Source organism: Globicephala melas, chromosome 10 (assembly GCF_963455315.2).
Source record: "Globicephala melas chromosome 10, mGloMel1.2, whole genome shotgun sequence".
NCBI classification, from domain to species: Eukaryota; Metazoa; Chordata; class Mammalia; order Artiodactyla; family Delphinidae; genus Globicephala; species Globicephala melas.
Genome location: NC_083323.1, coordinates 20,064,351 through 20,091,866, shown reverse-complemented (window position 1 = coordinate 20,091,866; position 27,516 = coordinate 20,064,351). Strand labels below are relative to the sequence as shown.

Genomic DNA, 27,516 nt, shown 5'->3' with positions numbered 1-27,516 from the left:
TGTGTATAAATACAAAATGAAATAGAAAATGGATCAAGGCTACATGAGAAACAATGTCACCATAGCAAGTGGAGGTTTGGTGAGCTGGAGTGGGGAAGGGAGACTTTTCATGATATATCTTTGGAGTGTTTGAATTACTTATAACAATAAAAAAAGGAAAAAATAGATAAAGCAACATTTTGCAATTTAATATAAATTAAAATTGTAGAGTGTATATTATATCAAGACTTACACATTTTTAGCTATTTTTACAATTTCATTAAAACTTGAAAATTAGGGATTTCCCTGGCGGTCCAGTGATTAGGACTCTGTGCTTCCACTACAGCGGGCCCAGTTTCCATCCCTGGTTGGGGAACTAATATCCCTCAAGCTGTGTGGCATGGCCAAAAAAAAAAGAATTGAAAATTGAAAATCAGTAGTATTGGGGGGCTTCCCTGGTGGTGCAGTGGTTAAGAATCCACCTGCCAAAGCAGGGGACATGGGTTCGATCTCTGGTCCTGGAAGATCCCACATGCCACAGAGCAACTGGGCCCATGCTCCACAACTACTGAGCCTGTGCCCTAGAGCCCGTGAGCCACAACTACTGAGCCCACGCGCTGCAGCTACTGAAGCCCGTGTGCCTAGAGCCCATGCTCCTCAACAACAGAAGTCACCACAATGAGAAGCCCGCGCACCGCAATGAAGAGTAGCCGCCGCTCGCCGCAACTAGAGAAAGCCTGCACACAGCAACAAAGACCCAGCGCAGCCAAAACTAAATAAATTTTTTAAAAAAGAAGAAAATTAGTAGTATTGGGATTGATATGGCTGTTCTTCCAATGTGTAGTGATTGTATCAGCAGTTTGATTTGACCTGGCAAAGGGAAAAACAGATGTGAAACACACTAGGTAGTTATATCATCATCCAAATATTACAATTTTGCATGTTTGCTTAAGAATAAAAGCTGATTTGTAATTCGCATTCTGTCATTTTCCCGGTTCCCACTTAAAAATTTCACAAGCTTTCTGGATTTTCTAGGTCATTGTCTTCTGTTCTTTGTAAAACTCCATCTAAATATACATACAGCGCTAATGGTCACAAATCAGTATCCTTTTGTGGACATTATGAGCCATTTACAGAACCTTCATCTACTGATGGTTCAGAGATGCTGTGTTACAGACCAAATGAATATTTGCTGAAGAATGTGGGAACTTTCAGTAAAGTGGGGATGTGAGAAACCTATTTTGTTTATCTCAGTAATGGAAACAGACTTAATTTGCCCTGGTCTATTTTGAAGAATGAAAGATAGAATAAAAGAAAATGTGTTTATTATTGATTCAGCGATGTTAAAATCTTGGCATCAGTTTTTACAAAATTGGGATCATACCTTATAGCAAGCTTTTGCTTTTGTTTTTTTCATGTAAATTATGTCACGAACGTTTCCCTGTGTCATTAAATAGTCTTCAAAAACAATACCTTGCCATTGGCTTCCTCAGGAAAGCCTGTTTTATGTTTACTGTCATAAAGGCTCTTTTCATTTATTTCCCAATTTGAGAAAGCAATTTCATATCTTGTTTTTTCATTGGACATTTATAAGCAGCACTTCATAGGCATACTTGAGAAATATTTTATAGTTGTGTCATTGTTGTACAAATAAGCCATGAAGGACTTTCATCCAAGAAGACTTTACAGTAGTGACTTGGTTTATATATTAGTTGGGTCCTTACTCAAGTATAGATCCACATCATTGGATGCCACCTCATTCTCTTCTACAAGTTCTCTCTCGTTGACAGTGGAGATGTAATATGTAAAGTATCTCGCTTGGTGCATGCACGTACTATCCCCAGTATCTGTTGGACAAAGATGTATGAGTATAACCTCTTAGAACTTTTCTTTCAGTCTGTCAGGACTAAGTATGTTAAAGTGCTTGAGCTCTTTTTCCACTGATGATGAATTGGTAAAGCCAAACTATTTGAAGTTTTTCAGTTTGGCCTTCCTACTGATTGTTAGGATTGCATCTCTGGCTGTAAAGCAATTGCTAGTTTGCCCGTGGCTGGAAAGCTTTTGTGTTCTCTACCTTTTGGGTATCATTCATGTGAGTCTTTCATTACCAGGGATGGATTCATCTCCCTCCCTTGACAAATTATCCTAATCTGAATGTTGCATATCCTAATTCAGCAAATATTTGTTTCGTCTGTGGTCTGTACTCCTAATTTTCACGTTGTAGTACATGGTTTTTATGTGAGCATATAAACATTCATATTCTAGAAGGCTTATAATTGAAAAATAGCCTGTCTTTAATACATTTCTTTTAGAACTAGGGCTTAGACTGCAGTTCACAGCTCAGGTCTATGACTTATTAGCTCATTAGCTTTAGACAGTTCTCAATTTCTTCATCTGTAATGTGGAGATAAGGATACCACCTTAACATGGAGATGTTGTGAGGATTAAATGAGAAATATAAAGTGCGTAGATAATATAATGGTTGTATGGTGCCTGGAATTATTATATATCAAATTTTAGATTTTAAAGTAATTTCCCTTCTGAGTAATCTTATTAACATTCATATGCACACATACACATATATATTCATTAAACTCTATGAAAATTCATATGGAACGTGTTTTTAGAAATAAACATTGAAATAGAAGATGACTATGTTAGTGTTTTTTCTTGCAGATATTTCCCTTTCCTGGCTAAACAGAAACCTGGGCACCCGGAATGTGATATCCTGACCAATGTTTTTGCGATTCTCTCAGCAAAGAACCTCTCTGAAGCCACAGCTAGTATTGTGATGGAAATAGCCGATGACCTTCTTAGCCTTCCAGATTTTGAACCCACAGAAACAGTTTTGAGCTTACCTGTGACAGGATGTGTATACACAGAAAGTGCAGATGGTATGTAAGCTGTACAGAGCAAACAATTCTTATACTTCTGAGGTATCATTTGTGCCCTCAGAATGGAAAAGTTGATAGAATCTGACTCTTTTTATAACTTACTCTATTAAAAGAGTTTCTTTTCTCTAGGAATTAATACCAATTTATATAAGCTGAATTTTCTTTGCAGTAGGTAGAAATTCGGATTATTTACGCTCCAGAAAGCTCAACTATCCTTCAGGACATTATCAGATGATTTCCACTGTCATGTCTCTGAATTCTTACCAAATTATCTTAACAGTTCTCTTACTACTACCCAAAATGGTTTAAATCCTCAAGGGTCTCATATAAAATTTTAATTTAGCTACTGATATAGATGTTTTGACTAAGAAGAAAGTTATTTAATATTTAGAGTTGAAATATATTAAATTTTCATGGTAATTGAGTGCTTTCCTTTTCTGTCATTAGGAAGATATTGTACAGTTAGCTTTTAAGAGCATAGTTAATTAAAATCAGTACATTTATCACTGTTTCAGAGTCTATCACGATAGGAGGACGATTAATTCTACCTCGTGTACCTGCAATTCTCCAGTATCTCAGCAAAACCACAATAAGTGCAGAAAAGGTGAAAAAGAAGAAGAATAGAGCACAAGTCAGTAAGGAACTGGGCATTCTTTCAAAGTAAGTGATACATTTGGTCCTTAAAAGATAAGACTACCACCTGTAGTTTTAATTTTTTTAATTATGCTTGGTTTTTCATTTGTTTTAACAAGGTAATAAGCTAAAAAAGTTTTCAGTATTTTAAATGTCCTCCATTTTTAAGTTAATGTAGAATTCTCCTTCTCTGCTGGAATAAACCTTTTATGACATCTGCCTTTATTTAATTATAAAAGATAACAGACTTTTCAAAATTCTAAGGTAGACTAATAGATTTGCCTGTTTATTAGCCTTTACATATTTTGTTCAATTAAAATTTCGAGTTATGTGAGATCATATAGTTGTGATTTTTTTTTTAAGTGTGATTGATAAAAATAATTTAAAAGAGCAGGTTGCTGTATTTGTTCTTTTAAGAGTCAAGAAGATCTTGCAAGGGTTTTTAAAGATTCTCTTTAAAGATTCTCTCTATACTGCTAGACCTGGTAATATACAATTGTGATTTCTATAAAGTGCCTGGTTAGTGAATCTGAGTGCACAAAATGATTCTATCTTAAAATCTAAATTGTTACAGGACTTAGTTGTTGAAAGTTTATTTTTTCTGTTACTTTCAGCAACAATAAAAAAATGATGTATTAGAATCTTCCAGGAACTTCTTTTAAATGTTTTATTTATACTAGTGTATTTCTAAGTTTTGCAGAACGGGAAACCATGGGAAATATACTTACTAAATTTTATCATAGGCTACGTGATAGTGAGAAGATGATGAGTGATTAGGCACCAGAAAGACTAGGTTTGAAAGACCTGCTCTGTGACATCAACTTCTCTGAGCCACAGTTTTCTCTGGGCAAAGTGGGGTTAATAATGCCTACATTATAGGGCTGTTTTGGGAGTTATATGGAAATGTATATAAAACCTAAAACAAGTCTTAGCACTTAAAATGTTGTTTCCTTGCGAAATAAGTAATTATCAATTACTAATTATAGGATTGGAGTTTACTATAACCCACCTACACAATCAGATATTACAAAAGCAATAGAATAGTAGCCACCAACCTGAAGTTGGAGGGAAATAAGAGTGGGCACTGCTAAATAACTGAGTTAAGCTTTTTACATATACACACATACTTAAAAGCCACCTGGGTCTTTCATCACTGAATTTTTTTTACGAAAAGTTTAACTTGGAGAAATACTCTTAACTTATATATCTTCCTTACATATTCCATTTTTTTTTCCTTCTCCAGGATCAGCAAGTTTATGAAAGAAAAAGAACAAAGTTCTCTGCTCATTACACTGCTCCTGCCTTTCCTCCACCGTGGCAATATTGCTCAGGCATGAATTCACAGCACATTTATTTGTCTTTGAAGTGGCACTTTATTTTTAGGTTTATTTGTAAACAATAATTTTTACTTATTGTAACAATAATTATTGTTTACAATTATTATTGTTTTCAATAAAATTATTATTCAAAAACAATTATTATTGTTTACAATAAAATTATTGTAAACAATAATTTTATTGGTTAGATTCTGTGATGTATTTATCCCAGAGTATTTGTGAAAAGACAGAAACATAAAACATATGTTTCATACAGAAACATAAAATTGAAAACAGAGGAGAAAACTGGGGACAGAAAGAGGAATGGGGGCAGGCGAGAGGGTGGAGACCTCATCATCTACCATTACAGTGAAAGTCTCAAACCCTTTATTTTCCTTTGTTTCGCTTCTAATCCATTTCAGGATTTTTTCCCCTCTCTGACTTTGATCAATAACAAATCTGCAACCTGAGACACGCATTGATCTTAAATATGGTGACAGTGGCAAACTGAATGAAAAGTCACTGTTTTAATATTCAGGCATAGTTTAGAGTTTCTGATGTGATTTTCAAACCATAGTTCAGTCTTGATGAAAAGAGTCTTCCCATTTTGCACACTCATTTATAAGGCCTTAGGAGTTATACTGAATGACTCCTACTCTATAGTAATTCAGTTTAGAAGACCACAGATTTGTGAACGACCAGAAGTGTGTATTTTTCCTCAGCAAGTTCATTTTTCTTGGCTCTTTAGCTAGAAAATAGAAGAAATTATTTTTCAAAACCATGCATATTTCCTATTAGAATTAAAGGAAGAAACTGTTAATGGACACTATTATAGGTTTTTGGTTAAGTTAAAATGCTAAGAACTTTTAAAAGACTATGAAATAACTTTTCTAAGTACTACTACTTTTACTTCTTATTTATACTTATTTGTTTTCTGTGCTATAATATATTAAAGCCAATTTGACCAGTTTTATAAATTACTGAAATATGATTTCTCTCAATATTTTTTCTTAAGGATACAGAGGTTGATATTCTGGTGACAGTACAAAACCTGTTGAAACATTGTCTGGAGCCTACGAGCTTCCTCAAGCCTCTAGCAAAACTCTTCTCAGTTATTAAGAACAAGTTGTCAAGACAGTTGCTTTGTACAGTTTTCCAGGTCTGTAATATTCATTTTTACCCCAAAATCACCCCTTTTTCAAAAGATAACTATGATGTGGAATGCATATTAGCAGCTTGCCTGGTGCTGATACGACGTTTCCATATATATTGGAGTGTGGCAGGGAGTCAAAGGGAGGCAGGCAGACAAGTTAAGGTTTTATTCACTAATAATATACTGCTTTCATTTCTTTTAGAGTCTTTCTGATTTTGATAGTGGATTAAAATATATTACTGATGTTGTCAAGGTAAGAAAGAAAATCTTATGTCTCTTTTGCTTCCAAAGTATTATTATTCCTTATTTAAAATTTATATACCTTCATTTATATCGTTTCAATGGCATTTCTCATAGCTTAACACCTTTGATCAAAGACATCTTGATGATATCAACTTTGATGTTCGCTTCTCAGCGTTCCAGACCATCACCTCTTATATTAAAGAGATGCAAACCATGGACGTTAACTACCTAATTCCTGTTATGCATAATTGTTTCTATAACATGGAGGTAGGTTCTTATAACAAAAATTTATGAATTTTTTTTTATTGTTTTGATAATATGACTAAATGACCTAATTTGGTTTGGAGGGGGATGGGATTTTTAATATAAAATTTCTTTTAGTTGTAGAATATGTTGTTTGGCAAAGACCATACTGTTATGCTCATGATTTGAAAGGCAGACATTTTGAATGAAATAATATATGTGGAAGCACTGTGAAAAGTCGAAAAGCTGTGTGTTAGAATAGGAAAATCCACAGAGACGGAAAGTAAATTAGTGGTTACCAGGGGCTGTGAGGGGTGGGAAGAATGGAGAGAGTGACTTCTAATGGGTTTCCTTTGGGGGTGATGAAAATGTTCTGAAATTAGATAGTGGTGACGGTTGTAAAGCCTTCTGAATATACTGAAAACCATTGAATTGTACAATAAAAGGGTGAATTTCATAGTGTGTCAGTTAAATATCAATGTTTTAAGTTATGTAACTATATTATTTAAGTTTGCCCTCTTTTATTGATATAGTAGAAATAAAAGGGGTTTGCAACTATATTAAATGCCATGTTGCTAAAATGAATTAAAACTCAAAAATGTGGAAAATGAAACCCTTGGTTAATAGTTAACTATGTAGTGACATCAGTAATCTTTTTGTGGCATTTTATAGTTGTTCATTTGATATTAAGGATTAAGTAATATAGGAAAAAGTAATCTCCCCATTTGGGCTCATTCTTCATATATCTTATCAAATTTTAACATGAGGGATCCTGAATCACTGCCTGGTTGGCTGAGTTGGGAATACTTTCTCTACACTCACAACCTGCATTCCTTAAACCAGGAACTCTGAAGCAGCTAACCAGAATTATACCAGCCAACTGTGTCACTGTAAGTGATCACCTGATTTTGAATATTGAAAACTGGCTTTAGTGAACCTTTTGTTCTGTTTGCTTTGAGAAATAAAGCTAATTAAAAAGTACATCTCTACATCAACTATACTTCAATAAAAAACGAAAAAGAAAAAAAATCCGTGATGGATAAAATACCAAATTTCTAAATAAAGGCAAAATCAGTAATATAAAAATAGTACATCTCATAGTATTTTCTGAAATTACTGACACTTCTCAGTAAGCATGACTTTTCAAAGTCACTTACTGTATTCCTCACAACCCTATGTTTGGTTCTTCCTTAAGTATGAAGTACCTGTGGGACATTTCTTAGTAGAGAGTTTTATACAGAACAGTGGCTAAATATTATAAACTCTTTCATTGGGAAATAATATTCAACATTATAGTTATTATACAGAATAATTTGGGTTTTTTCCTGTGTCCAGTTAGGAGACATGTCTTTAAGTGACAATGCAAGCATGTGCTTGATGAATATCATCAAAAGGCTTGCTGCTTTGAATGTCACAGAGAAAGAATATAGAGAAATCATTCATCGTTCACTCCTGGAGAAATTGAGGAAAGGATTGAAGAGCCAGACAGAGGTATTGGGGTTTGCAATTAAGTACTACTATCTGTGGGTTTTGTTTTTGTTTTTCCCTACTTCTGCTGTAGTTGTGTAGAAAAGCAGTCAGGCTTAGTACACTTAAGTAAAATACTTGATTGTATAAATATTCAGCAAACTTTTTACAGGGGAGTAGGAACGGAGAAGAGGGCAGTCACTTCTGATTTTATATAGTTTGTTGTTTCAGTGGGAATGTTTTACTTTATAAAAAATTGTAATGACTTTTTTGGTGTTTCTTTGTATTACCTAAGAAGCAAATTCTTTTTAAAATTAAAAAAAAATTTTTTTTCTCAACTCGATGTTTGCAGAGTATTCAACAAGATTATACCACGCTGCTTTCCTGTTTAATTCAAACCTTTCCAGATCAACCAGAATTTAAAGACTTGGTACAGCTAACTGATTGCCATGATCCAGAAATGGACTTCTTTGAGAATATGAAGCACATTCAGGTAGAAGACAATTATTCTTTCTTTTTCTTGTCTATAAACAAGTGTTTCAAACCGTTCTGTCTCATTTAAAAAGATACATTTTAGGGAATTCCCCGGCTGTCCTGTCCGGTGGTTAGGACTCCGCACTTTCACTGCCAAGGGCTGGGGTTCAATCCCTGGTCGGGGATCTAAGACTCCACAAGCCACACGGTGTGGCAAAAAAAAAAAAAAGGAAAAGGAAAAAAAAGAAAAAGATATATTTTAATTTTCCAAAAAGTTCTGAGCTTCTCATTCCTTGGTCTTTGTGATCATCAGATTTGCATAGGAGATGATTGTTTCCTGGGGTCTGATTTCCTCAGTGGTATCACAAACCACAATAATAGTGTCACCTTTCCCTGCCATTTCCTAAGAAGTTGCTCTAGGATCCATTGGTAAAGAAATACTATGGATTATGTCTCTGAAAGCAAATCAAGGCACAAGTGTTTGCTCATGTAACACATGGACTGTATTTCACTCTTTTAATCTTTTCATGGAAGAGGAACATGATACTGAAATGGAGCTGGTTGTAGGTGAGATTATTCAGTGACTAATTCATATTTTATCTGACTCGTAGATCCACAGAAGAGCAAGAGCCTTGAAGAAATTGGCAAAACAACTAATGGAAGGCAAAATTGTGCTGTCTTCTAAATCTCTTCAGAATTACATCATGCCTTATGCCATGGCTCCAATTTTTGATGAGAAAATGATCAAGGTAGGGCATTAGATCTAGAAACCAGTAAGCTTCTCCTTGTACCATGACACACTTTTCCAAACTGTAGATGGGGTTGGTGGCATCCATACTGATGTTGTTACCATAATTACAGTCCTAGAATAGTTCTAAAGCCCTTAAAATTGTGCCTGGCACTTGCTCTAAATATGGTGGCTATTATTAGCTCACAAAGGCCAACCACAAAATGTTTCCTCGCTTAGAAATGATCACATTACTAAGATGGCATACTGTTACTTTTGTATCATAGGCCTTAATTCTCATTGTTTTCCCAAATGGCTCATAAGAAATGAAATAAAACAACAGCTGCCTTTTCTTTAGCTCTATACCAGGTACAGAAACAATACTAAGTACTTTAATATGTAATCTGATTTCATCCTCACAACAACTCAACCCTATGGGGTAGGGACTGTTATCATTGTTTTATAGGGGAGTAAACTGAGAATATGTGAGGTTATAGAACTTTCTCAAAAACATAGAGTCAGAACTGGTATTTGAACTCAGAACGTCTTCACTTTTATACCTCATAGTGCGTAAGAACAGTGCCTGGCACATGGTAAAGACTTGATAAATATTTAAGTCTAACTGAGATAATATCAGGATTTGTGACTTGAATTTATACTGTTGATTATATGATCTTGTTCAAGGATAGGTTTCCTCTATTATTTCCGGATATTCAAAAAATTTTTAAGAATTTCTAAAGTGGATAAAAGAATGCATCCCTAAATTCCAGTTTGAAGAGCCAGTAAGCAGCTCAGAGTTAGATGGCAGTAAAATAGGAAAGAGGTGTAGATAAAAAAAATTAATTATATTTAGCTTTAATTGGTATTGTTATGGTATACCTTTCTACAGTCTTTTATTTTTAACCTATTTGTTATTTTACTTTTAAAGTCGGTTTCTTGTAGGTAGCATATAGCTGAATCTTGCTTTTTTTAATCCAATCTGACAGCTTCTGCCTTTTAATTGGTTTTAGACCATTTGCATTTAATATGATTATTAATATGGTTGGGTTTAAATCTATGATCTTGTTATTTATTCTGCATTTGTTCTGTTTTTTTTCCCCTTTCCTCCTTTTCTTCTTCTATTGGATTAATTGGATATCCTTTAATGATTTTATTTTATCTCCATTGGCTTATTAGCTATCTTTGTACTATTTTTTTTCATAAGTTTTACCTGTATGTTAGTTTTAAACCACACAATACACTGTTGTTGTTTTGGCTTCAAACCATCAATTATCTTTTAAAGAGATCCTTAAAACTAAAGAAAAGATCTTTTGTATTTGCTTCCATATTAGATCAGCAATTTCCAGTACTCTTCATTCCTTTGTGTAGATGCAAATACTCATCCTGTATCATTTTACTTTTGACAGGAAGACTTTCTTTAAATTTTTGTAGTGCAGGTCTACTGGTAATGGATTCCTTCAGCTTTTGTTTGTCCTTTCTCATCTTTGTTTTTGAAAGATAATGTTTCTAGGTATGGAATTCTAATTTCACAGGATTTGAGGTTTTTCCCAGTACTTTAAAGATACTACTCTACTGATTTCTGGTTTATATTGTCTCTAAAGGAAGTCATTCTTTGTTCCTCTGAGTGGAATATATCTTTTTCTTTTCCTGGCTGGCTTTAAAATTTTCTCTTTATTACTGACTTTAAGCCATTAAATTATGATGTGCCTCAGTGTCTTGTGCTTGGGGTTTGTTGAGCTTCTTGGATCTATAGATTTATAGTGTTTGTCAAACTTTGAAATTTTGGGCCATTACTTCTTCAAAGATATTTTTGGTTCCTGTTCTTGACTTTGGAGATTCCATTGTATTCCATTCCAAGTTGTCCCATAACTCACTGACACTCTTTTTTTTTTTTTTAAATAGTCTTTCTTTTTTCCCTTCTGGGTTTCATTTTGTTTCATTTTTCTATTACCATGTCTTCAACTTCACTGATCTTTTCTTCTGCTCTGTCTAATCTACTTTTAATGCCATCCAGTGTATCTTTCCTCAGAATTGTCTTTTCCATCTCTAAACGTTCAATTTGGGCCTTTTTCTTACATGTCTCTCCTTAACATGCCCATGCTTTCCTTTCCCTTCTTGATCGAATGGAATATATCAATAATTATGTCAGTTGTTTTAATCTCTAAGTCTACTATTAAGTCTGTATCATCTGTGTCATTTCTGTTTCCATTTTGATGGGTTGATTTTTCTTCTCATTAGAGTTATTTTCTGCTTCTTTGTATGCCTTGTAGCCATCTTTCAGATGCCAGATATTGTGAATGTGACTTTGCTGGGTGCTGGATGTTTTTGTATTTAAGTGTTCCTGAGAATTTTTTTCAGATGCAGTTGGGCTACTTGTGAGTAGTCTGGTCCTTTTTCTTTTATTTATTTATTTATTTATTTATTTTTGGCTGTGTTGGGTCTTTGTTGCTGCATGCGGGCTTTCTCTAGTTGTGGTGAGCAGGAGCTACTCTTCGTTGCGGTGCGCTGGCTTATGATTACGGTGGCTTCTCCTGTTGCGGAGCATGGGCTCTAGGCAAGTGGGCTTCAGTAGTTGTGGCACGTGGGCTCAGTAGTTGTGGCTCACGGGCTCTCTTAGAGTGCAGGCTCAGTAGTTGTGGTGCACAGGCTTAGTTGCTCCACGGCATGTGAGATCTTCCCAGACCAGAACTCGAACCCATGTCCCCTGCATTGGCAGGCGGATTCTTAACCACTGTGCCACGAGGGAAGTCCTGTCTGGTCCTTCTGGGGCTTGCATTTAAGCTCTGTTAGGCACAAGCAGCCTTTAGTCTGGTGCTTACTTGAACCTACCACTGAGGCACTAACTTTCTGAGTACCTGAATACCTAATGCTTCATGTATCATGAGGTTTTTTTACTCTGGCTGATGGGAACATGATCTATTCTCATCCCTGTGTGGTCTTAGATGAGTGTTTCATCTTTTCCTTTTTGGTGGTTCTTTCCCTGTCTCCTCCTTACTCGTGTGTACTGATCAGTTCTCAGCTGAAGCTTAAGGAGCTCTTTCTCTGGGCAGCTTTTCTCTGTGTAGCTCTCTTCTGTCTGGTTCTCTGCCCTGAGGACTCTAGCTCCACAGCCTCAACTCTGCCCCCTTAACTCAGGGAGACATGGGGCCCTTTTTGGGTTTCTTCTCATGTGCTGTGACCTGACAGTTATCCCCACACAATGAATTGGGGTAACTATACGGCTCATTTCATTTGTTTCCTTTCTCTCAGGAGTCACTGTCCTGCACTATTTGATGTCCAAAGTCTGAAAACTGTTTCATATATTTTTGTCTACTTTTCTGGTTTAAGGTGTGAGGGTACATCCAGCTCCTGTTCTCCATTGTGGTCTGAAAGAGCTCTCTCCGTTGCATCGTACTTACGAATGCTCAGCATTCGTAGCAATCAATCTGTAGTTGATTCTGACATTTGTCAACTTTTACACATTGAATTTACTTCATTCAGTCTGTAGGCTTGAACCAATCAGGGAGGTCTGAGTGGAATAGAAAACAAAATGTGTTAGTATCCTTTAATGGGAGGAAGATGTCATTCCTTTCATTGACAGCATCTTTTCCTAGAGCTCGGGGAAAACAATGGAGTATAATTTGGGCATTCTTTCCTTTCTATAATTGCTGATCACCTACTGTCTAAGCTTTTTAATGCACCAAGTTAGCTGTGTACTTTATTTGCAAATGCTTACTGGTGCTCTTGATTTGTTTTACAGCATGAAAATATAACCATTGCTGCCACAGAGGTTATTGGAGCTATTTGCAAACATCTCTCTTGGTCGGCATATATATATTACTTGAAACATTTCATTCGTGTCTTACAGGCGGGACAGATCAATCAAAAGTTGGGTGTCAGGTATGGTCAAACTGCTTATTTTTGTTTTGTTGTTAAAATGTAAATTTTGGATTATTTTCTGAAACAACCTTTGTACAATCTCAGTTTACTTTTACCTTGTATCAGTGAGGTGATACTAAGACTTGTTAAACTGAAAAAATACCTAAGACTGGTAAAAATAATTTAATGTTTATAAGTCTTTAACTTTCCTCTCTTTTTAATAGTCAAGTGATATTATTAATCAAATGAACATTTCTGTGAAAATTTTTTTAACAGTTTGCTAGTGATAGTGTTAGAAGCATTCCACTTTGACCACAAAACTCTGGAAGAACAAATGAGAAAACTTCAGAGGGAAGAGAGTAAGTTTTTTAAACTTTCTTAAACTAGATTTCCTTCCTATCCTTGGATACTTCATGATCATGAATTAAAGATAGCAAAATTCAATTTACTTCCTTTTTCTGCTCTTGTAGCAGTGACCAGTGAATGAGTCAGGAGGAAGTTAAAATGAATGGTTTGAGTATTTTTGTAAAAAACTTATTTAACAGTAGAGAAGTCCAGACTAAATTGTATGGGTGAAAAAAATCTGACCTGTAGATTATTCACACAGAAATTCAATTCTATCACCTTAATGTGTAGAAAGAATGTTAAGCAGTGAATGCAAAGAAAGTCTAAGAATTAAAACTTAGAGCAACAGTTAATGAAATATAAAGTAGATACAACAGAAAGGATCATCAAAAATAAAAATCAGTCTTTGAAAAGATCATAAATTGGCAAACCTCTGACAAGATTGACCAATGACAATAGAAGGCATAATAAATACTAGGAATTTTAAAAGATCACAATTAAATGAAAAAGGTAAAATAACATTGTGATCTTTGCACTTATAAATTTGAATACTTGGGTGAAATGTTCAAATTCTTAGAAAAATAAAATACAAAAACTGACTTTAGAAGAAATAGAAAATCTGAATAGATCTCTAATGATTAAAGAAATTGAATCTGTAGTTAAAAATTTTCTTCTGATGAAAACGCCAGGTCCAGACTGTTTTATAGGCAAGTTTTACAAACACTCAAGGAATAGATCATTTCAACCTTATATCAGCTATTTCAGGTGACTGAAAAAGAGGAAGCCCCCACTAACTCATGAAGTTGGTGATTGGTTAATGGAACTTAACACATTAGCAAACAAAAAAATGTGATCATCTATATAGACACGGGGGAACATTTGATTAAATTCGATATCCATTCATAATAAAAGCAATTATCAAACAAGGAATAGATAGAAATTTCCTTAACCTGTTAAAAGATGTGTTTTAAAAACCTAATGATGAGGGACTTCCCTGGTGGTCCAGTGGTAAAGAATCCACCTTCCAATGCAGGTTGCACAGGTTTGATCCCTGGTTGGGGAACTAGGATCTCACATGCCACGGGGCAACTAAGCCCACATGCCACACCTACTGAGCTTGTGTGCCTCAACAAGAGAGCCCGTGTGCCACAAACTGCAGAGCCCACGCGCTCTGGAGCCCACGTCACAACTAGAGAGAGAAAAAACCCGTGCACCACACTAGAGAGAAGTCCACACCACAACTAGAGAGAGGAAAAAACCTGCACACCACAACTAGAGAGAAGCCTGCACGCCGCAACTAAAGATCCCGCGTGCCACAACTAAGACCTGATGCAGCCCTAGATAGATAGATAGATAGATAGATAGATAGATAGATAGATAGATAGATAGATAGATAGATAGATAGATAGATAACCAACCAACCAAATAAACGATAGGACTTCCCGGGTGGTCCAGTAGTTAAGACTCCACGCTTCCACTGCAGGGGGCGCTAGTTCCATCCCTGGTCAGGGAACTAAGATCTTGCATGCCGTGTGGCGTGGCCAAAAAAAAAAAACAAAAACCTAATGAAACATCATACTCAATGGTAAAACATTAAAAGCCTTTGCTTTAAAACCAGAATGAGGTAAAGATACCTACTACTACTGCTTTTATTGAACACCAGACTCTACAGGATTTAGCCATCACAGGAAAATAAGGAAAAGAATAAACACTTAAGTAGGCCAAGGTATTTATTCTAATTGTTTTGGCTAAAGACATTGAAATATCTTGGCCCTTAGTTTGCATTACTGCAGTGTTCCTACTCAAAATTTTCTAATTCTTTGATTCATTATCAAATCACTCAAGAGCCACACTGATGAAGAGAAAAACTGTTTTGAATTTGTAGAAACCATTTGTGTTTTAAATAATTAATGTACTAAAGCCCCTTAGTTTATCTTCAATTGAATCTGCATTTTGAAATTTTGCATAAACAGAAACATTAAAAAATTAAAATATTAATTCACTTCACTGTTTTCTTCTTAGGTGTGAATGGAGTTTGAAACGGTTAGTGAGCATCTACTGTGAAATGTGCTTTTATAGACATTATCTCATTTGTCCTCATAAGAACCTTACAAGAACCTTAGGTGTTAGTTACTGCATTTTTTTGATACGAGAAATTGAGATTCAAGAGTAAAGTAACTTTCCCCAAGCTACACAGCCAGTAAAAACAAATGCAGACTAATAGCTATCATTTCTTGAAAGTCAGTGAAGTGTCAGAAATATATTTTAGGCACAGTACAGGCTTTGCCACATTTAATTCTAACAGTAGCCTTGCAAGTAGGTGCCGTCTGCAGTTTACTGGTGAGAACCCAAAGCCCCTGAGGGTTAAGGTAATTGACTGTAGTCACATGGCTTGTTAGCAGAGCCAAGTCTGGACTTTTCTCTACGATACTGCCCAGGTTTCTTTAATAAATTGGATCCTATAATAAGGTACGTTTCTGCATGAGATTTGTTGGCTGCCATTAGGATTTTCATGTTCATGAATGTAGGTTTTTGCTTTTGGAAACCTCCAACCACAGTACTTTGGAAGCTTTCTTTTGGTTAAGAGCCCTCCTCCCCCCAGCCTCTCCATGTGATCCCAAAGTACCCTGGACTTGCTTACTATTCCACACTTTTTTTTTTAATAATTATCAGTTTACTTGTCTCTATTCCTCATTAGGCTAACTGTAAGAAAATGAAGGACCGTAACACTCTCATTTACTGCTGTTTCCTCAGCCCTTATCTTGCCCTTATAGTCAGCGATATTTTTTATTAGACGTTAGTAGAAAAGACTACTTAACACAACTGTGTTGTTTCCTTATTTAATTTAAGGTGATTTTTGTTGTTTACTAAACATAGACACCATAGAAGAGATTGAGTTGCCAGAGCATGAAGCCATGGAATTAGAGCATACGGATGATGATGAGAAGGAAGATGGATTTAAGACTTTGTCAGACAAGAATGAAGAGCTAGAAAACCCTGACCCAGATGATTGTGAAGGGACAGCAGCTAAGGAATCCGAGTGTATCACAAAGTCCATCTCTTTCCTTCCTTGGAATAAGGAAGAATTGGAGAAAACAATTAAAAATATCCAAGGAACCATAACTGGGGACATCCTACCCAGGCTCCATAAATGTCTGGCATCTACGGTAATCATTCTGTTTGGGGCCCAGCAGGTCTGTGTGACCCTGTGGGGTGTCCGTGGGGCCCTGTCAGACTGAGGCTCCTAACTATGTGGATTGACGTCAGCTTTTGGATTTTCTTTTATCTCTACATTTCACAGTTCACCTCCCTTCTCTTATCTCATCATCTTCAGGTTCATCTCGTACAGCTAAGGTAGTAATGTTTCTTCTTCATTATGATTCTGATACTGGTAGATATATGCTTTTCTATCTCCAAAGTAGATATTAAGATGACTCCCATTTCCAAAAAAGGTTATTAAAAATTAGAGTATGTTTCCCTTTTCTACTTCTTGGCCGCTTCTCTGCTATTCAAAAATACATCTTTTTCAGTACTTCCCTGGCATTCCAGTGGTTAAGACTCCATGCTTCCAGTGCAGGGGGCGTGGGTTCGATCCCTGGTCGGGGAACTAAGATTCCCGCATGCCACGCAGTGTGACCAAAAAATTTTTAAAAAAAAGGAAGAAAACAAAAGTACATCTTTTTCTTGTTTAATAGGGGTAACATTTTAGGCGTGCATTCTCATGAAGCCAGAGCCTTTCCTTCTCAGTGTAAAACTTGAGCTGGCAAACTGTGGCCCATGGGCTGAATCTAGCTTGCAGCCTGTTTTTGTAAATAAAGTTTTTTTGGAACACAGTTACACCCCATTCATTTACATATTGTCTAATTCTGCTTTTGCCTTACAATAGCAAAATTGAGTAGCTTCAATAGCGGCCATAAAGTCAAAATTACTTACTATCTGACCCTTTACAGAAAGTTTTCCAACCCCTGATGTAAAATACCGATTTCATCATTTTGTATATTTGTAAATAAAGTTTATTTGAGGTGCCATATTTTTTATGTACCAACGATGTCAGTTAAACACCGGAAAGTCCCAATTAACACAAATTTTATGTGACTTTTTAAATATTACACAACAGTCTTAACCCCACATCAGTGAATACTTGGTTTTATTTATTGATTGATTGGTTGATTGCTCCTTTGGAAAGAATGTTCTTATTCATATTATTTTTATAATTTTTGGAGGGTTATCAAATTGCATAATTGAGTTTGTTTTTTAAGACATTAAACTTAGAAATGGATATAAGATATAGCAAAAGAGCTTATCTTTCAACTGCAAGGTTGTAGTGTTGGTAGGTCCCTAATCCATTTATTTTTGTTTTAGTTTAACCTAAATTTTTCTTACAGACTAAAAGAGAAGAAGAACACAAACTCATAAAATCAAAGGTTGTGAATGATGAGGAAGTAGTTCGAGTTCCTTTAGCTTTTGCCATGGTTAAACTAATGCAGTCCCTTCCACAGGAAGTTATGGAAGCCAATCTGCCTAGGTATGTTGTGTGACAAATCAGAAAAGTTCAGTGAAACTCAAAAATTGGTTCTCTCTTCTCTTTTGTCAGGAAGAGAAGCACTGGCACAATTTGCTGTAATTTAGAATCCTAATCGGCATAATTTGGGTTATGAGTGATTCAGAAACTAAAGGATATTTATATTTTTATTTGGTTCTGTTATTTTAATTAGTCAATTAATTTCTCACGTTCTAGTATTTTGCTGAAAGTGTGTGCCCTCCTCAAGAACAGAGCACAGGAAATCAGAGACATTGCTCGCAGCACTCTGGCAAAAATAATAGAGGATCTGGGTGTGCATTACCTACAATATATTTTAAAAGAATTACAGACTACCCTTGTGCGTGGCTATCAGGTAAATTGCATCATGTACTTTATATTCAAATTGGGTTGGGGTTCAAATAGTTGCACTTTAAACACTAAGTCATGATACTTTGGGTCTATCTTTTGTAAAGTTGATCTACTGAGAGAGCAAGCAAGCATATTTAAAAATTTTTAGTCAGTATTTTTAAAAATCTGTTTTTTAAGAAGCCCTTATATTTAATTTCTTAAAAGATCCTTATAGACCTGCATTTCATAACCTGTGTTTTTCTCTCAAATCACTTGATATCAAGTTTTGTATTCTCTGAGTTCTTAATAAAATTCTTACTGAATGTATATTGAACGTATAGCCACACATGTGAACAATAAAGAACATAGACATTTGTTTGAGTTGAAATGTATGACATGTCATAAAATTAATAAGAACACCAGGTGGAATACAAAGCTGTTTGAGTAGTTACCTGGCGGTCTTGCTACTCCAACTGTGGGCCCCGGACAGGTGGCATCAGCAGCACCTGCCCTACAGAATCTGCATCTTAATAAGATCCCTGAGTGATCTAAAGTTTGAGGAACACTGCAACTTGTTTTTCTCAAGTACCCAGCCAAGACTTCTGGTAGTTAGCTTGACCTTCCAAGTCCTAATTTGTTCATAGGTAGGTTCCTATTCTATAGGTTATAAGTAACACACTAAAAATATCAGTATTCGTTGTCACTGTCTCTCTTCGTATAGTGTTTTAGTGGTTGCTCCAGGTTACCATATCCATACTTAATTTTTAATAATCTATTTAGAATCAGTATTTTACCACTTCAAGTAGAATGTAAAAACCTTATTACCCTATAGATCCCTTCACCCTTCCTTTGTTTAAAAGTTGTTTATGTATTACTTTGCTGAAAACTTATATGTTGAAAACTTATCAAGCGGCGTTAGAGTTTTTGCTTTTAATCCTCAAGTATGCCCAGATATTTATCATTTCTACTGCTCTTCCTTCATTTCTGAATTTCTTCCTGGTGTCATTTCCCTTTGGTCTAGGCAAGCTCATAGAGCAAGTGTGGTGGCAACGGATGCTCTTCGTTTTCCTCCCCCTGTGAATGTCTTTGTTTCACCTCCATTCCTGAAGGATGTTGTCACTGGATATATACTTTTGCATTGACAGTTATTTCTTTTCTTTCAGCACTGTAAAATTGTCATGCGACTTCCTCTGGCCTTTCTGATGAATAATTAAATTATTCCTCCCCTCTAAGTAATGCATTATTTTTCTCTGGCAGCTTTAAAGACTTTGTCTTTATTTTTCAGCAGTTAGATTATGAATGTGGATTTCTTTGGGTTTACCCTGTTTGAGGTTTGTTGAGCTTCTCAAGCACACTGGGGAGTTTTCAGCCATTATTTCCTCAAATACTTTTTCTGCACTGCACTCTTTCTCCTCTCCTGGGACTCCTGTTCGACTTTTTTGGGGGGTCCCATCCATCCCTGAGGCTCCATTTTTATTTTCTTTTTCAGTCTCCTTCCTTTCTGTTTAGATAGCATAATTTCTATTGATTCATCTTCAAGTTCACTGACCCCTTCCTCTTTAATCTCCATCCTGCTATTGGACCCATCTAGTAAATTTTCTTATTTCAATTATTGGTCTGTTTGGTTTTTTTCAGTTGTAAAGTTTCCATTTAGTCCCTAATATCTTCTGATTCTTTGCTAACACATTATTTTTCCACTTATTTCACACCTCCAGCTGGAAAGCTGGGGCTTTATTTCTCCCACTTTGCCATATACTTCCCACAGCTGTACCCACACAGAGGCTAAGTGGTGGCAAGACAGAGAAGGAGAAAAGCAGCTAGTTGGCCCATCCTCTCAGAACTGCAGTCCCAATGGGAAAGGAAGGTCTCCCAGCAGAGTTGTGGCTGCTGCAGTCTATAACTGTATAGAAAACGGGGGTAAACGCACTGGGAGTTTGGTGGTACTTGCACTCTGGTGTTCGTCCCCAGTTGCAGCTCTGTGCATCCTGTCTGGAGCTTATAGCTGCACTCAGTGGGAGAGACAGGATAGAGTGTGCTTTCTCCATGTCACCTGGAACCGGAGCCCCTGTCAGTCTCCATGTTTATTCTTCCAGCCAGCCTGTAATTCTTGGCTACTTTGTGTGAGGTGCTCTTGGGCACGGAGCGCACCACATGAATACAGTACAGCTGTCTTTGAGGATTCATTCGCACATTTAATTGAGCACCTGAGGCATTTAAACAAGCAGCCCATTTTTCTGTAACCACCTGTTCTTCCAGTCTGTCTCATTATTCGTCAAAGTAAGTAAAATAAGGATGAGAGAACAGCAGTTTGGGTATTAGTATTAATCATGTAGACAGAACCAAAACGGTACGCTTCGAGTGTCATTCTTCACCCCCCCAAAAGGATTTTTAAAAATTATATAAAGTCCTCAGCAAATATTTTATATATGTAAAAGTATTTAAAGATCATAAGTAGGTACATATGAAATTATGCCTTTAAAATCCAATCAGGTGTATTTTCTTAGTGTATGATCATTATCTGATGTTTACCTTGATAATTTACAGCACCGGAAGCAGTATACAGAATACACCCTTTCGTGGACTCTGTGTACTCTGGCATCACCTCGTTTCAAATCCTGACTCCACCATTTCCTATTCATGTAACCTTGGGCAAGTTTGATTGACCTTTTTGTGCCTCAGCTTCTTCATCTGAAAATGCTGATAATGTAGCATCTATGCCATAGATAGAGTGGATGAGGATTAAATGATTCAGTACATGTGGGGTATTAATACAGTGCCTAGCCCATAGTAAGCTCTAAGGAACGTTAGCTGTGATCACTGTGAAGGGCAAAAACTTGTTTCCTTCATAACACTTTTTGTACCGGGTTTGACTGCATTCAACGTTGGCAGGCTCCGTAATTCACAGGTTGGTTTTTAAAAGTTCAAGACTTGTGCTCTTCTTTATAAATCATTGGCCTGATTTAGTCACAATAATAGAACCTAAGCATGGTGATGTGTTTCTGAGCATCTTTTCTACAAAGGGACCATCTGGTTAAAGGATTTTAGGCAGTGATATAAGTATGTGTCATTCGTCAAAGCTTCTCCCTGCAATAATTACAGATATATAATCTGAGTGCGCACCTGCCGTACTTCTAAATCTTGTTTCTTCTACTGTGGTGCTCTTAGCCATCCATATTCTTATTATCCATTTCGTTTTAGGTGCATGTGCTAACTTTCACTGTTTACATGCTGCTGCAAGGCCTCACCAACAAGCTGCAAGTTGGGAATTTGGACTCTTGTTTGGATGTAATGATTGAGGTAAGATTTAGAGGAAGGAATTCTAAATTTTTTTTTAAGAGGTCAAAGAACACAAATCAGTTCACAAAATAAGAAATAATAGCCTATAAATATGAAAATAATGTACTATCTCATCTCTTAGGCTAGCAGAGGTTTAAAAAGTTGAGACTTACGTGATGTGAGATGGGCACTCTGCTGTTGCTAGTAGGTCTCGAGCCGGTAAAATCAGAGGTGTGGTCTGGAGTTTGTACAGAAGTAGATTCATTAGAGCTTTATTTAGAATAGTGAAAAATTAGTAACAATTTAAAATCAGATAATATGATAATTTGGGGGGTAGGATTAGAAAGACATTAAATGTGGCACACAATCGTTTGTTTAGTCATTAAAAATGTAGACACTACATTTTTAATTAAATGCGTTATTTTGATAATTAAGTTACAAATGTGAGAATTTCTTAAAGAGAAATTAAGCTACTCTTTGATAGTATCAAAGAAGTGCCTGTTTATATATTATACAATTATATATGTAAATCTACCTGGTATTTTTCTTTTGTTTTCCATTGGTGTAAACCTTGAAGTGTTTCTGTATTTGTTTTTTAGTAATTGGTCCCTAAACTACATTGAAAAAAGTGAAATCTAATAGAAATTCCTATTGTCTAATTTTAATCCTTGACTTGGACATACCACGCATTTTCAGAGACTGCTTATGTTGGCGTAAGTTGCTGAGTGCACATAATTGCCATTTGGCTTTTTTTCTTTTAAAGATTTTTAACCATGAGTTGTTTGGTGCCATTGCTGAAGAAAAGGAAGTAAAGCAGATCCTCTCCAAGGTCATGGAGGCACGAAGAAGCAAGAGTTATGAGTCTTATGAAATCTTGGGCAAGTTTGTAGGAAAAGATCAGGTTACAAAACTTATCCTTCCACTAAAAGAGGTAAGGACTTGAATGTACTAAAGGGGATCCCCACCTTACAGTATCATGAGTTCTTGAAAAGAGCCTTGAGCATTATGATTTGCTTTGGTGCTAAGGGCACCAGTACCATGTGGCTGGCAGCTCAGTGGATTCTGGTTCCGCTGATTCTGATTCTTGGATTCTGATCCAAGAATCAGAGTCCCTGATATAAACCATGAGATGCAAAAGGAAAGGCGACAAGAATTGAACTACAGGTGAATTATTGAGCTGGGTCCCGTCAGCAGCTAAGAACATAGCCTTTGGAGTCAGACTGCTGCTCCCAGATTGCCAGGAGGAAGAGAATTGGCATTTATTGAACAGATACCCATGTTCTTAGCACTGTGCTTCATTATCTCTTCTAATCTGCACAACCGTCCCCTGAGATTGACAGTACCTCCGTCTTACAGATGAGAAAATTCAGGCTTAGAAAGATAGAAAGGAACATGGCTAAGGAGAAAAGTCAGGATTTAATTCCAGATCTTTCTGATCCAAATCTCACATTCTTTCCACCATTTTCATTCTGCCTTTCCTATTGGGCAGGGACTGTCATTTACCTACCTTCATAGTGTTCTCTGTGCTAATTCCACATGTTTGGTGCTAGATTAACTCCCTAATTGTTCCTAGAATGCATTTAGCGTATCTGAGCCTGATCTAAGAATGTTAGATATGTTTTGAGGATGAAAAAGAGTTGACAAAGCACACTTATTTTCCATGTAAATTATCAAGTCCCTCCAAGGTAATCAAAGTTACTAATCCATGTCCTGTGCAGGGGAATAGCTATGACATGCTGAGGGTTGTACTGGGGTTGATGGTGCTGGGGTCCCATTAAGTTCCTCTGATTTGGCCCAATAACTAATGTACAACCCTGAGGCCTGGCCGTCACACCACTTCCTTAGCATGGTTTCCTGTGAGCGGTGACTGCATTTTGTTGATGTTGTGTTATGTGTATGTGCTTGCCTATAAACCACCCCATTTAATGCACTTGGAAGGCTGACATCTTCCAAGCGTCACATCCTATCTCCAGCCCTGTGCCCAGACCTCATCAACAAAGAGAGTGCCACGGAGGCACAAGAAATCCAGCGGCATACACAGCTGGCAGTGGTTATCTCTGGGGCTGAGGTCATGGGTATATTTGACTTTATATGTTATATCTATGTTTGAAATTTTATTAAGAATGTGTTTCTTTTTTAATTAGCAAAAAGCATATTTTAAAAAGTAAATATATAAAAGAAAACTACTATTATAACAAATCAAACTGCAGTTCTGTGTTACCTCAGCGTGCATTTATGTCTGCCTTTAGATCTTGCAAAATACCACGAGTTTAAAACTGGCCCGGAAAGTTCATGAAACCTTACGTCGAATCATAGCAGGATTACTTGTAAACCAGGAAATGACGGCAGAATCCATTCTGTTGCTTAGTTACGGTTTGGTCAGCGAAAATCTACCCCTGTTAACAGAGAAGGAAAAGTAAGTTTGGAAAAAAAACAACAACTATCCTTTAGGTTCATACTTCTAATAAGCCATTCATTACTCAATTACTCTTAAGTGGGTTCATTTAATAATTTGCTTTAGTAGGGAAAAAAAGGTATGTTTATCTGAGTTGTAAGGTGGTACTACTTTGTGGTGTTTGGGCTGAGGTCCTTCCAGGTAATACATGTCAACACAAGATTGTTTCTGCTGAATGCGGTAGCTGTGAAGGCAACCTATTATTTTGACATTTACTTAATACCACTTTTGTTTTAGATATTTATTGAATCAAAGTTGGGATAGACTTAAAATATATACTGCTTGTTCTGATCAGAGATTTAGACCTCCAAAGATTTTAAATACCTTATTTGTAAACTTCCTTTGAATTTCGCTTCTGTAGTCTGAAAGAGACTCCTTGGCATTTGTTTTCAGAAATCAAAGGAAGGGAGTGTCCCCTTGCTGTTCATCTTCATTTAAATGTGTGTTCATCCCTCTGACCTCTGTTTCTGGGGTTCTAGAAACTTTGATCAACAACCTAATCATCTCTTTGGTGTCTTGTGGTTAAGGGGGAAAAAAACCCACAGCAAAGAGCACATTATTTGGTACTGGACTCACCTCACCAGAAGGGGCCATAGTAGCTTCCAGGGATGCAGCATACAGTGTGCTTTCTACTAGTTTTCATTCCACTTGATTGACAGAAATCCAGCAGCCCCTGCACCAGATCCACGTCTGCCACCCCAGAGTTGTCTTCTGCTCCCCCCAACTCCAGTTCGAGGCGGGCAGAAAGCTGTTGTAAGCAAGAAAACCAACATGCACGTATTTATTGAGTCTGGACTTCGGGTAAGAATTAACCTTAAAGTGAGACTTGCTGCACACAGTGAGTCTGTGCCTTTAATCCTCTACTGAATTTCCAGTACTGCTTATTTCCGCTGGAAATGCTGGTACTTTGATGATATAACTTTCTCAGAATTAATGATTCTGGCCTGATATTTACAGTGCTTTCACTGTTGCTTTGCCCATGAGTGTGCAACTCTGAACTACTCTAAATTTTTTGAAAACACAAATTTGATCATTTTATTGTATATATTTTTTTAATCCTTCATTGGCTCCCTTTTTTCCCAGGAGAGAGCCCTGTCCTTCATTTGGGCCACAAGGGCATAGCCTCATCCTGTACACGTGGCTTCCCTTCAGTTCTCTAAAGTCACCACACTTTTCCCACCCCAGAACCTCACCATCTACTCCTCCCTCTGCTCAGGTCCCCCCAGAACTCTCAAAGCACCCTGCATTTCTAGTGAATTGTTCCCTAGAGTCTGTCATCCTGGCTAAGATCCACGAGGGCAGTGACCCTGCTGATCTTGGTTACTGCCATGTCCTTCATGCCAAACCAGTACCTGGAATCAAAGCAGACGCTGAGGAATAACCATTTGGTAAATGAACTTCGAATCTCAGCTGCACAGTGAGCTCCCACCTTCTTCACATACTGAGAGTCTCCCAGGTTGTTCCCCTTTCTTCACACTTTTTATAATTTCAAATAGAAGCATCGTAACATTTCACATTGGTCTCTTAAAATCATTTCACCTTTACCTCACTCATTTGGTCTTAGGGGCAACTGATGTGAAGTATCTTTTTACATCTTCTAGCTGTTGCATCTTAGTCTGAAGACTTCCAAGATCAAGTCTTCAAGTGAACATGTTCTGGAAATGTTGGATCCTTTTATGTCTCTCCTCATAGACTGCCTGGGTTCCATGGACGTGAAGGTGAGCACCTGTTCCTTCACGGGAGCCGTGTTGTGCGTATACCTAGAACTTGTTTCTAGGCTCATGCTTCACAAGATGGTTGAGTTTTTAAAGAGATTTACAACATCATGAACCACCTCTGTTCTCTGTATTAAATTGCTCCCTTAACAGCAATTTAATAATAATAGGTAGCGCTTAACAGTTGTAAAAGCCCTTCATTTGATCCTCACGACAACTTCATGAAGGGTGAGTGGTGCTATCCCCATGGCAGTAATCATCATCTCATCATCATCATCCTTGTTGCTACTGCTCGCTGCTGTGAATCCTCATAACAACCCATGAAGCATATATTATTAATGTGTCTCTTTCATAGATGAGAAATCCAGGCCTTAGGCTAAGTGACTTGCCCCATATCACAGATCTAGGATGTAAGCCTCAGTCTGTCAGACTCCGAAGCCCACACCTTTCCCACTTTCTCAGATTGCCTGTTTTACAGGAAAGGTGCCGAGAGGTTAAGTATTTAACATCTCTGTGGTCAAACAGGTAATAAGCTGCAGAGCTGGGTTTTAAGCCCTGGTCTTTTTGACTCCTGAGCTCTTTGCTTTATCTTCGTCTAATCCAGCCCAACAAGGCCATCCCAGCACCCAGGGTGTAGGGGTGTATTAGGTAGAGGTGAACCAGCTGCTCTAGGTAATCTAGAAGGTTTGGCCTGGAGGTTCAGGGATTCTTTTGTAGTCACTTGGTCCCAACACATTTTTTCATACCTTTGGCACTGCACTTAACTATATTAAATTATGGGTCAGAGTTCCCATGCTTAATCTCAGCTATCTGCTCCTTAAATGCGGAAAGGCATCCTTTTTATCATCGTATTTCTAACACTCTGTAGAGTGCCTTGTGTACATAATACAAGCCTAATAAGAATGGATTAAATTGAAGTACCATTCTAGAAAATTGGAAAGGCATTTATAATGTGTTTTTCAGGAAAAAAAATGCTAAAATTAGCCAGCCCATCTAATCATTTACCCATAATAGGTTAAGAATATGAGCACCTTTTCTCACTTGCTTGGGATGTACCTTCACTTGCTATGGAGAAGCAGTAAGTTCTACAACAGGGAAGAGGCAACGTCCCTATTTCCTTACACTTTTAGCACAGTTCTCCCCGAGTGGCCTGGCAGAGCGCTTCGTTCCTTCAACTCGGTCGCTCAGTGTCTACACAGCCTTTGGTGCTGGATTGTTGAGTTCGGTCACTTCATCACTTGATTGGCTTCGTCTGTTTTTCAGGTGATCACAGGCGCTTTACAATGCCTGATCTGGGTCTTGAGGTTCCCCCTGCCTTCCACAGAAACAAAAGCGGAACAGCTAATGAAGCACCTTTTCCTTCTGCTGAAGGACTATGCAAAACTCGGGGCTGCCAGGGGCCAGAATTTCCACCTGGTGGTAAATTGTTTCAAGGTGAGGTGTTTTCACTTGCACTTAGAAAAGCCAGGACCGGGATTAACATCAAAGTTACTTTTCCTCGTCATCTTTTGTGGTCGTGGTCAAAATTTCTTCCAGATTAATTTGCTAAGGCCAGAGTGTTGGTATCCTGTGTGAAAAAACATTGCTGTTGTATTGAGTCCTTATCATTCCACCGTATGCTGATTTGTGGGATGTCCTGGCTGTTAACCTCAGTGTTGTAACTTGCAGTGTGTGACCATACTTGTGAAGAAAGTGAAGTCTTACCAGATAACTGAAAAGCAGCTTCAAGTTCTGCTAGCATATGCTGAGGAGGACATTTATGATATTACAAGACAAGCCACCGCATTTGGTCTTCTGAAGGTATGGTGTCACCAGAATGTTGGATTGTGCAGTGAACGAGCCTCATGTCACATATTTAGAATAACATG

The 27,516-nt window shown here is 37.1% G+C and overlaps 1 protein-coding gene across 1 annotated transcript in view; it reads left to right on the top strand.

The window, feature by feature from the left end:
- UTP20 (UTP20 small subunit processome component) overlaps positions 1-27,516 on the top strand; it is a 94,742-nt gene that overhangs the window by 54,444 nt on the left and 12,782 nt on the right. Inside the window, exons 30-50 of the mRNA XM_030856260.2 lie at positions 2,656-2,873; positions 3,389-3,533; positions 4,750-4,837; positions 5,838-5,981; positions 6,178-6,228; positions 6,333-6,485; positions 7,797-7,952; positions 8,281-8,421; positions 9,014-9,151; positions 12,869-13,008; positions 13,264-13,346; positions 16,210-16,499; positions 17,718-17,857; positions 18,071-18,227; positions 21,401-21,499; positions 22,242-22,409; positions 23,728-23,894; positions 24,593-24,734; positions 25,535-25,651; positions 26,912-27,082; positions 27,317-27,448. Of these exons, the coding sequence (XP_030712120.2) occupies positions 2,656-2,873; positions 3,389-3,533; positions 4,750-4,837; positions 5,838-5,981; positions 6,178-6,228; positions 6,333-6,485; positions 7,797-7,952; positions 8,281-8,421; positions 9,014-9,151; positions 12,869-13,008; positions 13,264-13,346; positions 16,210-16,499; positions 17,718-17,857; positions 18,071-18,227; positions 21,401-21,499; positions 22,242-22,409; positions 23,728-23,894; positions 24,593-24,734; positions 25,535-25,651; positions 26,912-27,082; positions 27,317-27,448 (3,040 nt within the window). The remainder of the gene's footprint in view (positions 1-2,655; positions 2,874-3,388; positions 3,534-4,749; positions 4,838-5,837; positions 5,982-6,177; positions 6,229-6,332; positions 6,486-7,796; positions 7,953-8,280; positions 8,422-9,013; positions 9,152-12,868; positions 13,009-13,263; positions 13,347-16,209; positions 16,500-17,717; positions 17,858-18,070; positions 18,228-21,400; positions 21,500-22,241; positions 22,410-23,727; positions 23,895-24,592; positions 24,735-25,534; positions 25,652-26,911; positions 27,083-27,316; positions 27,449-27,516) is intronic.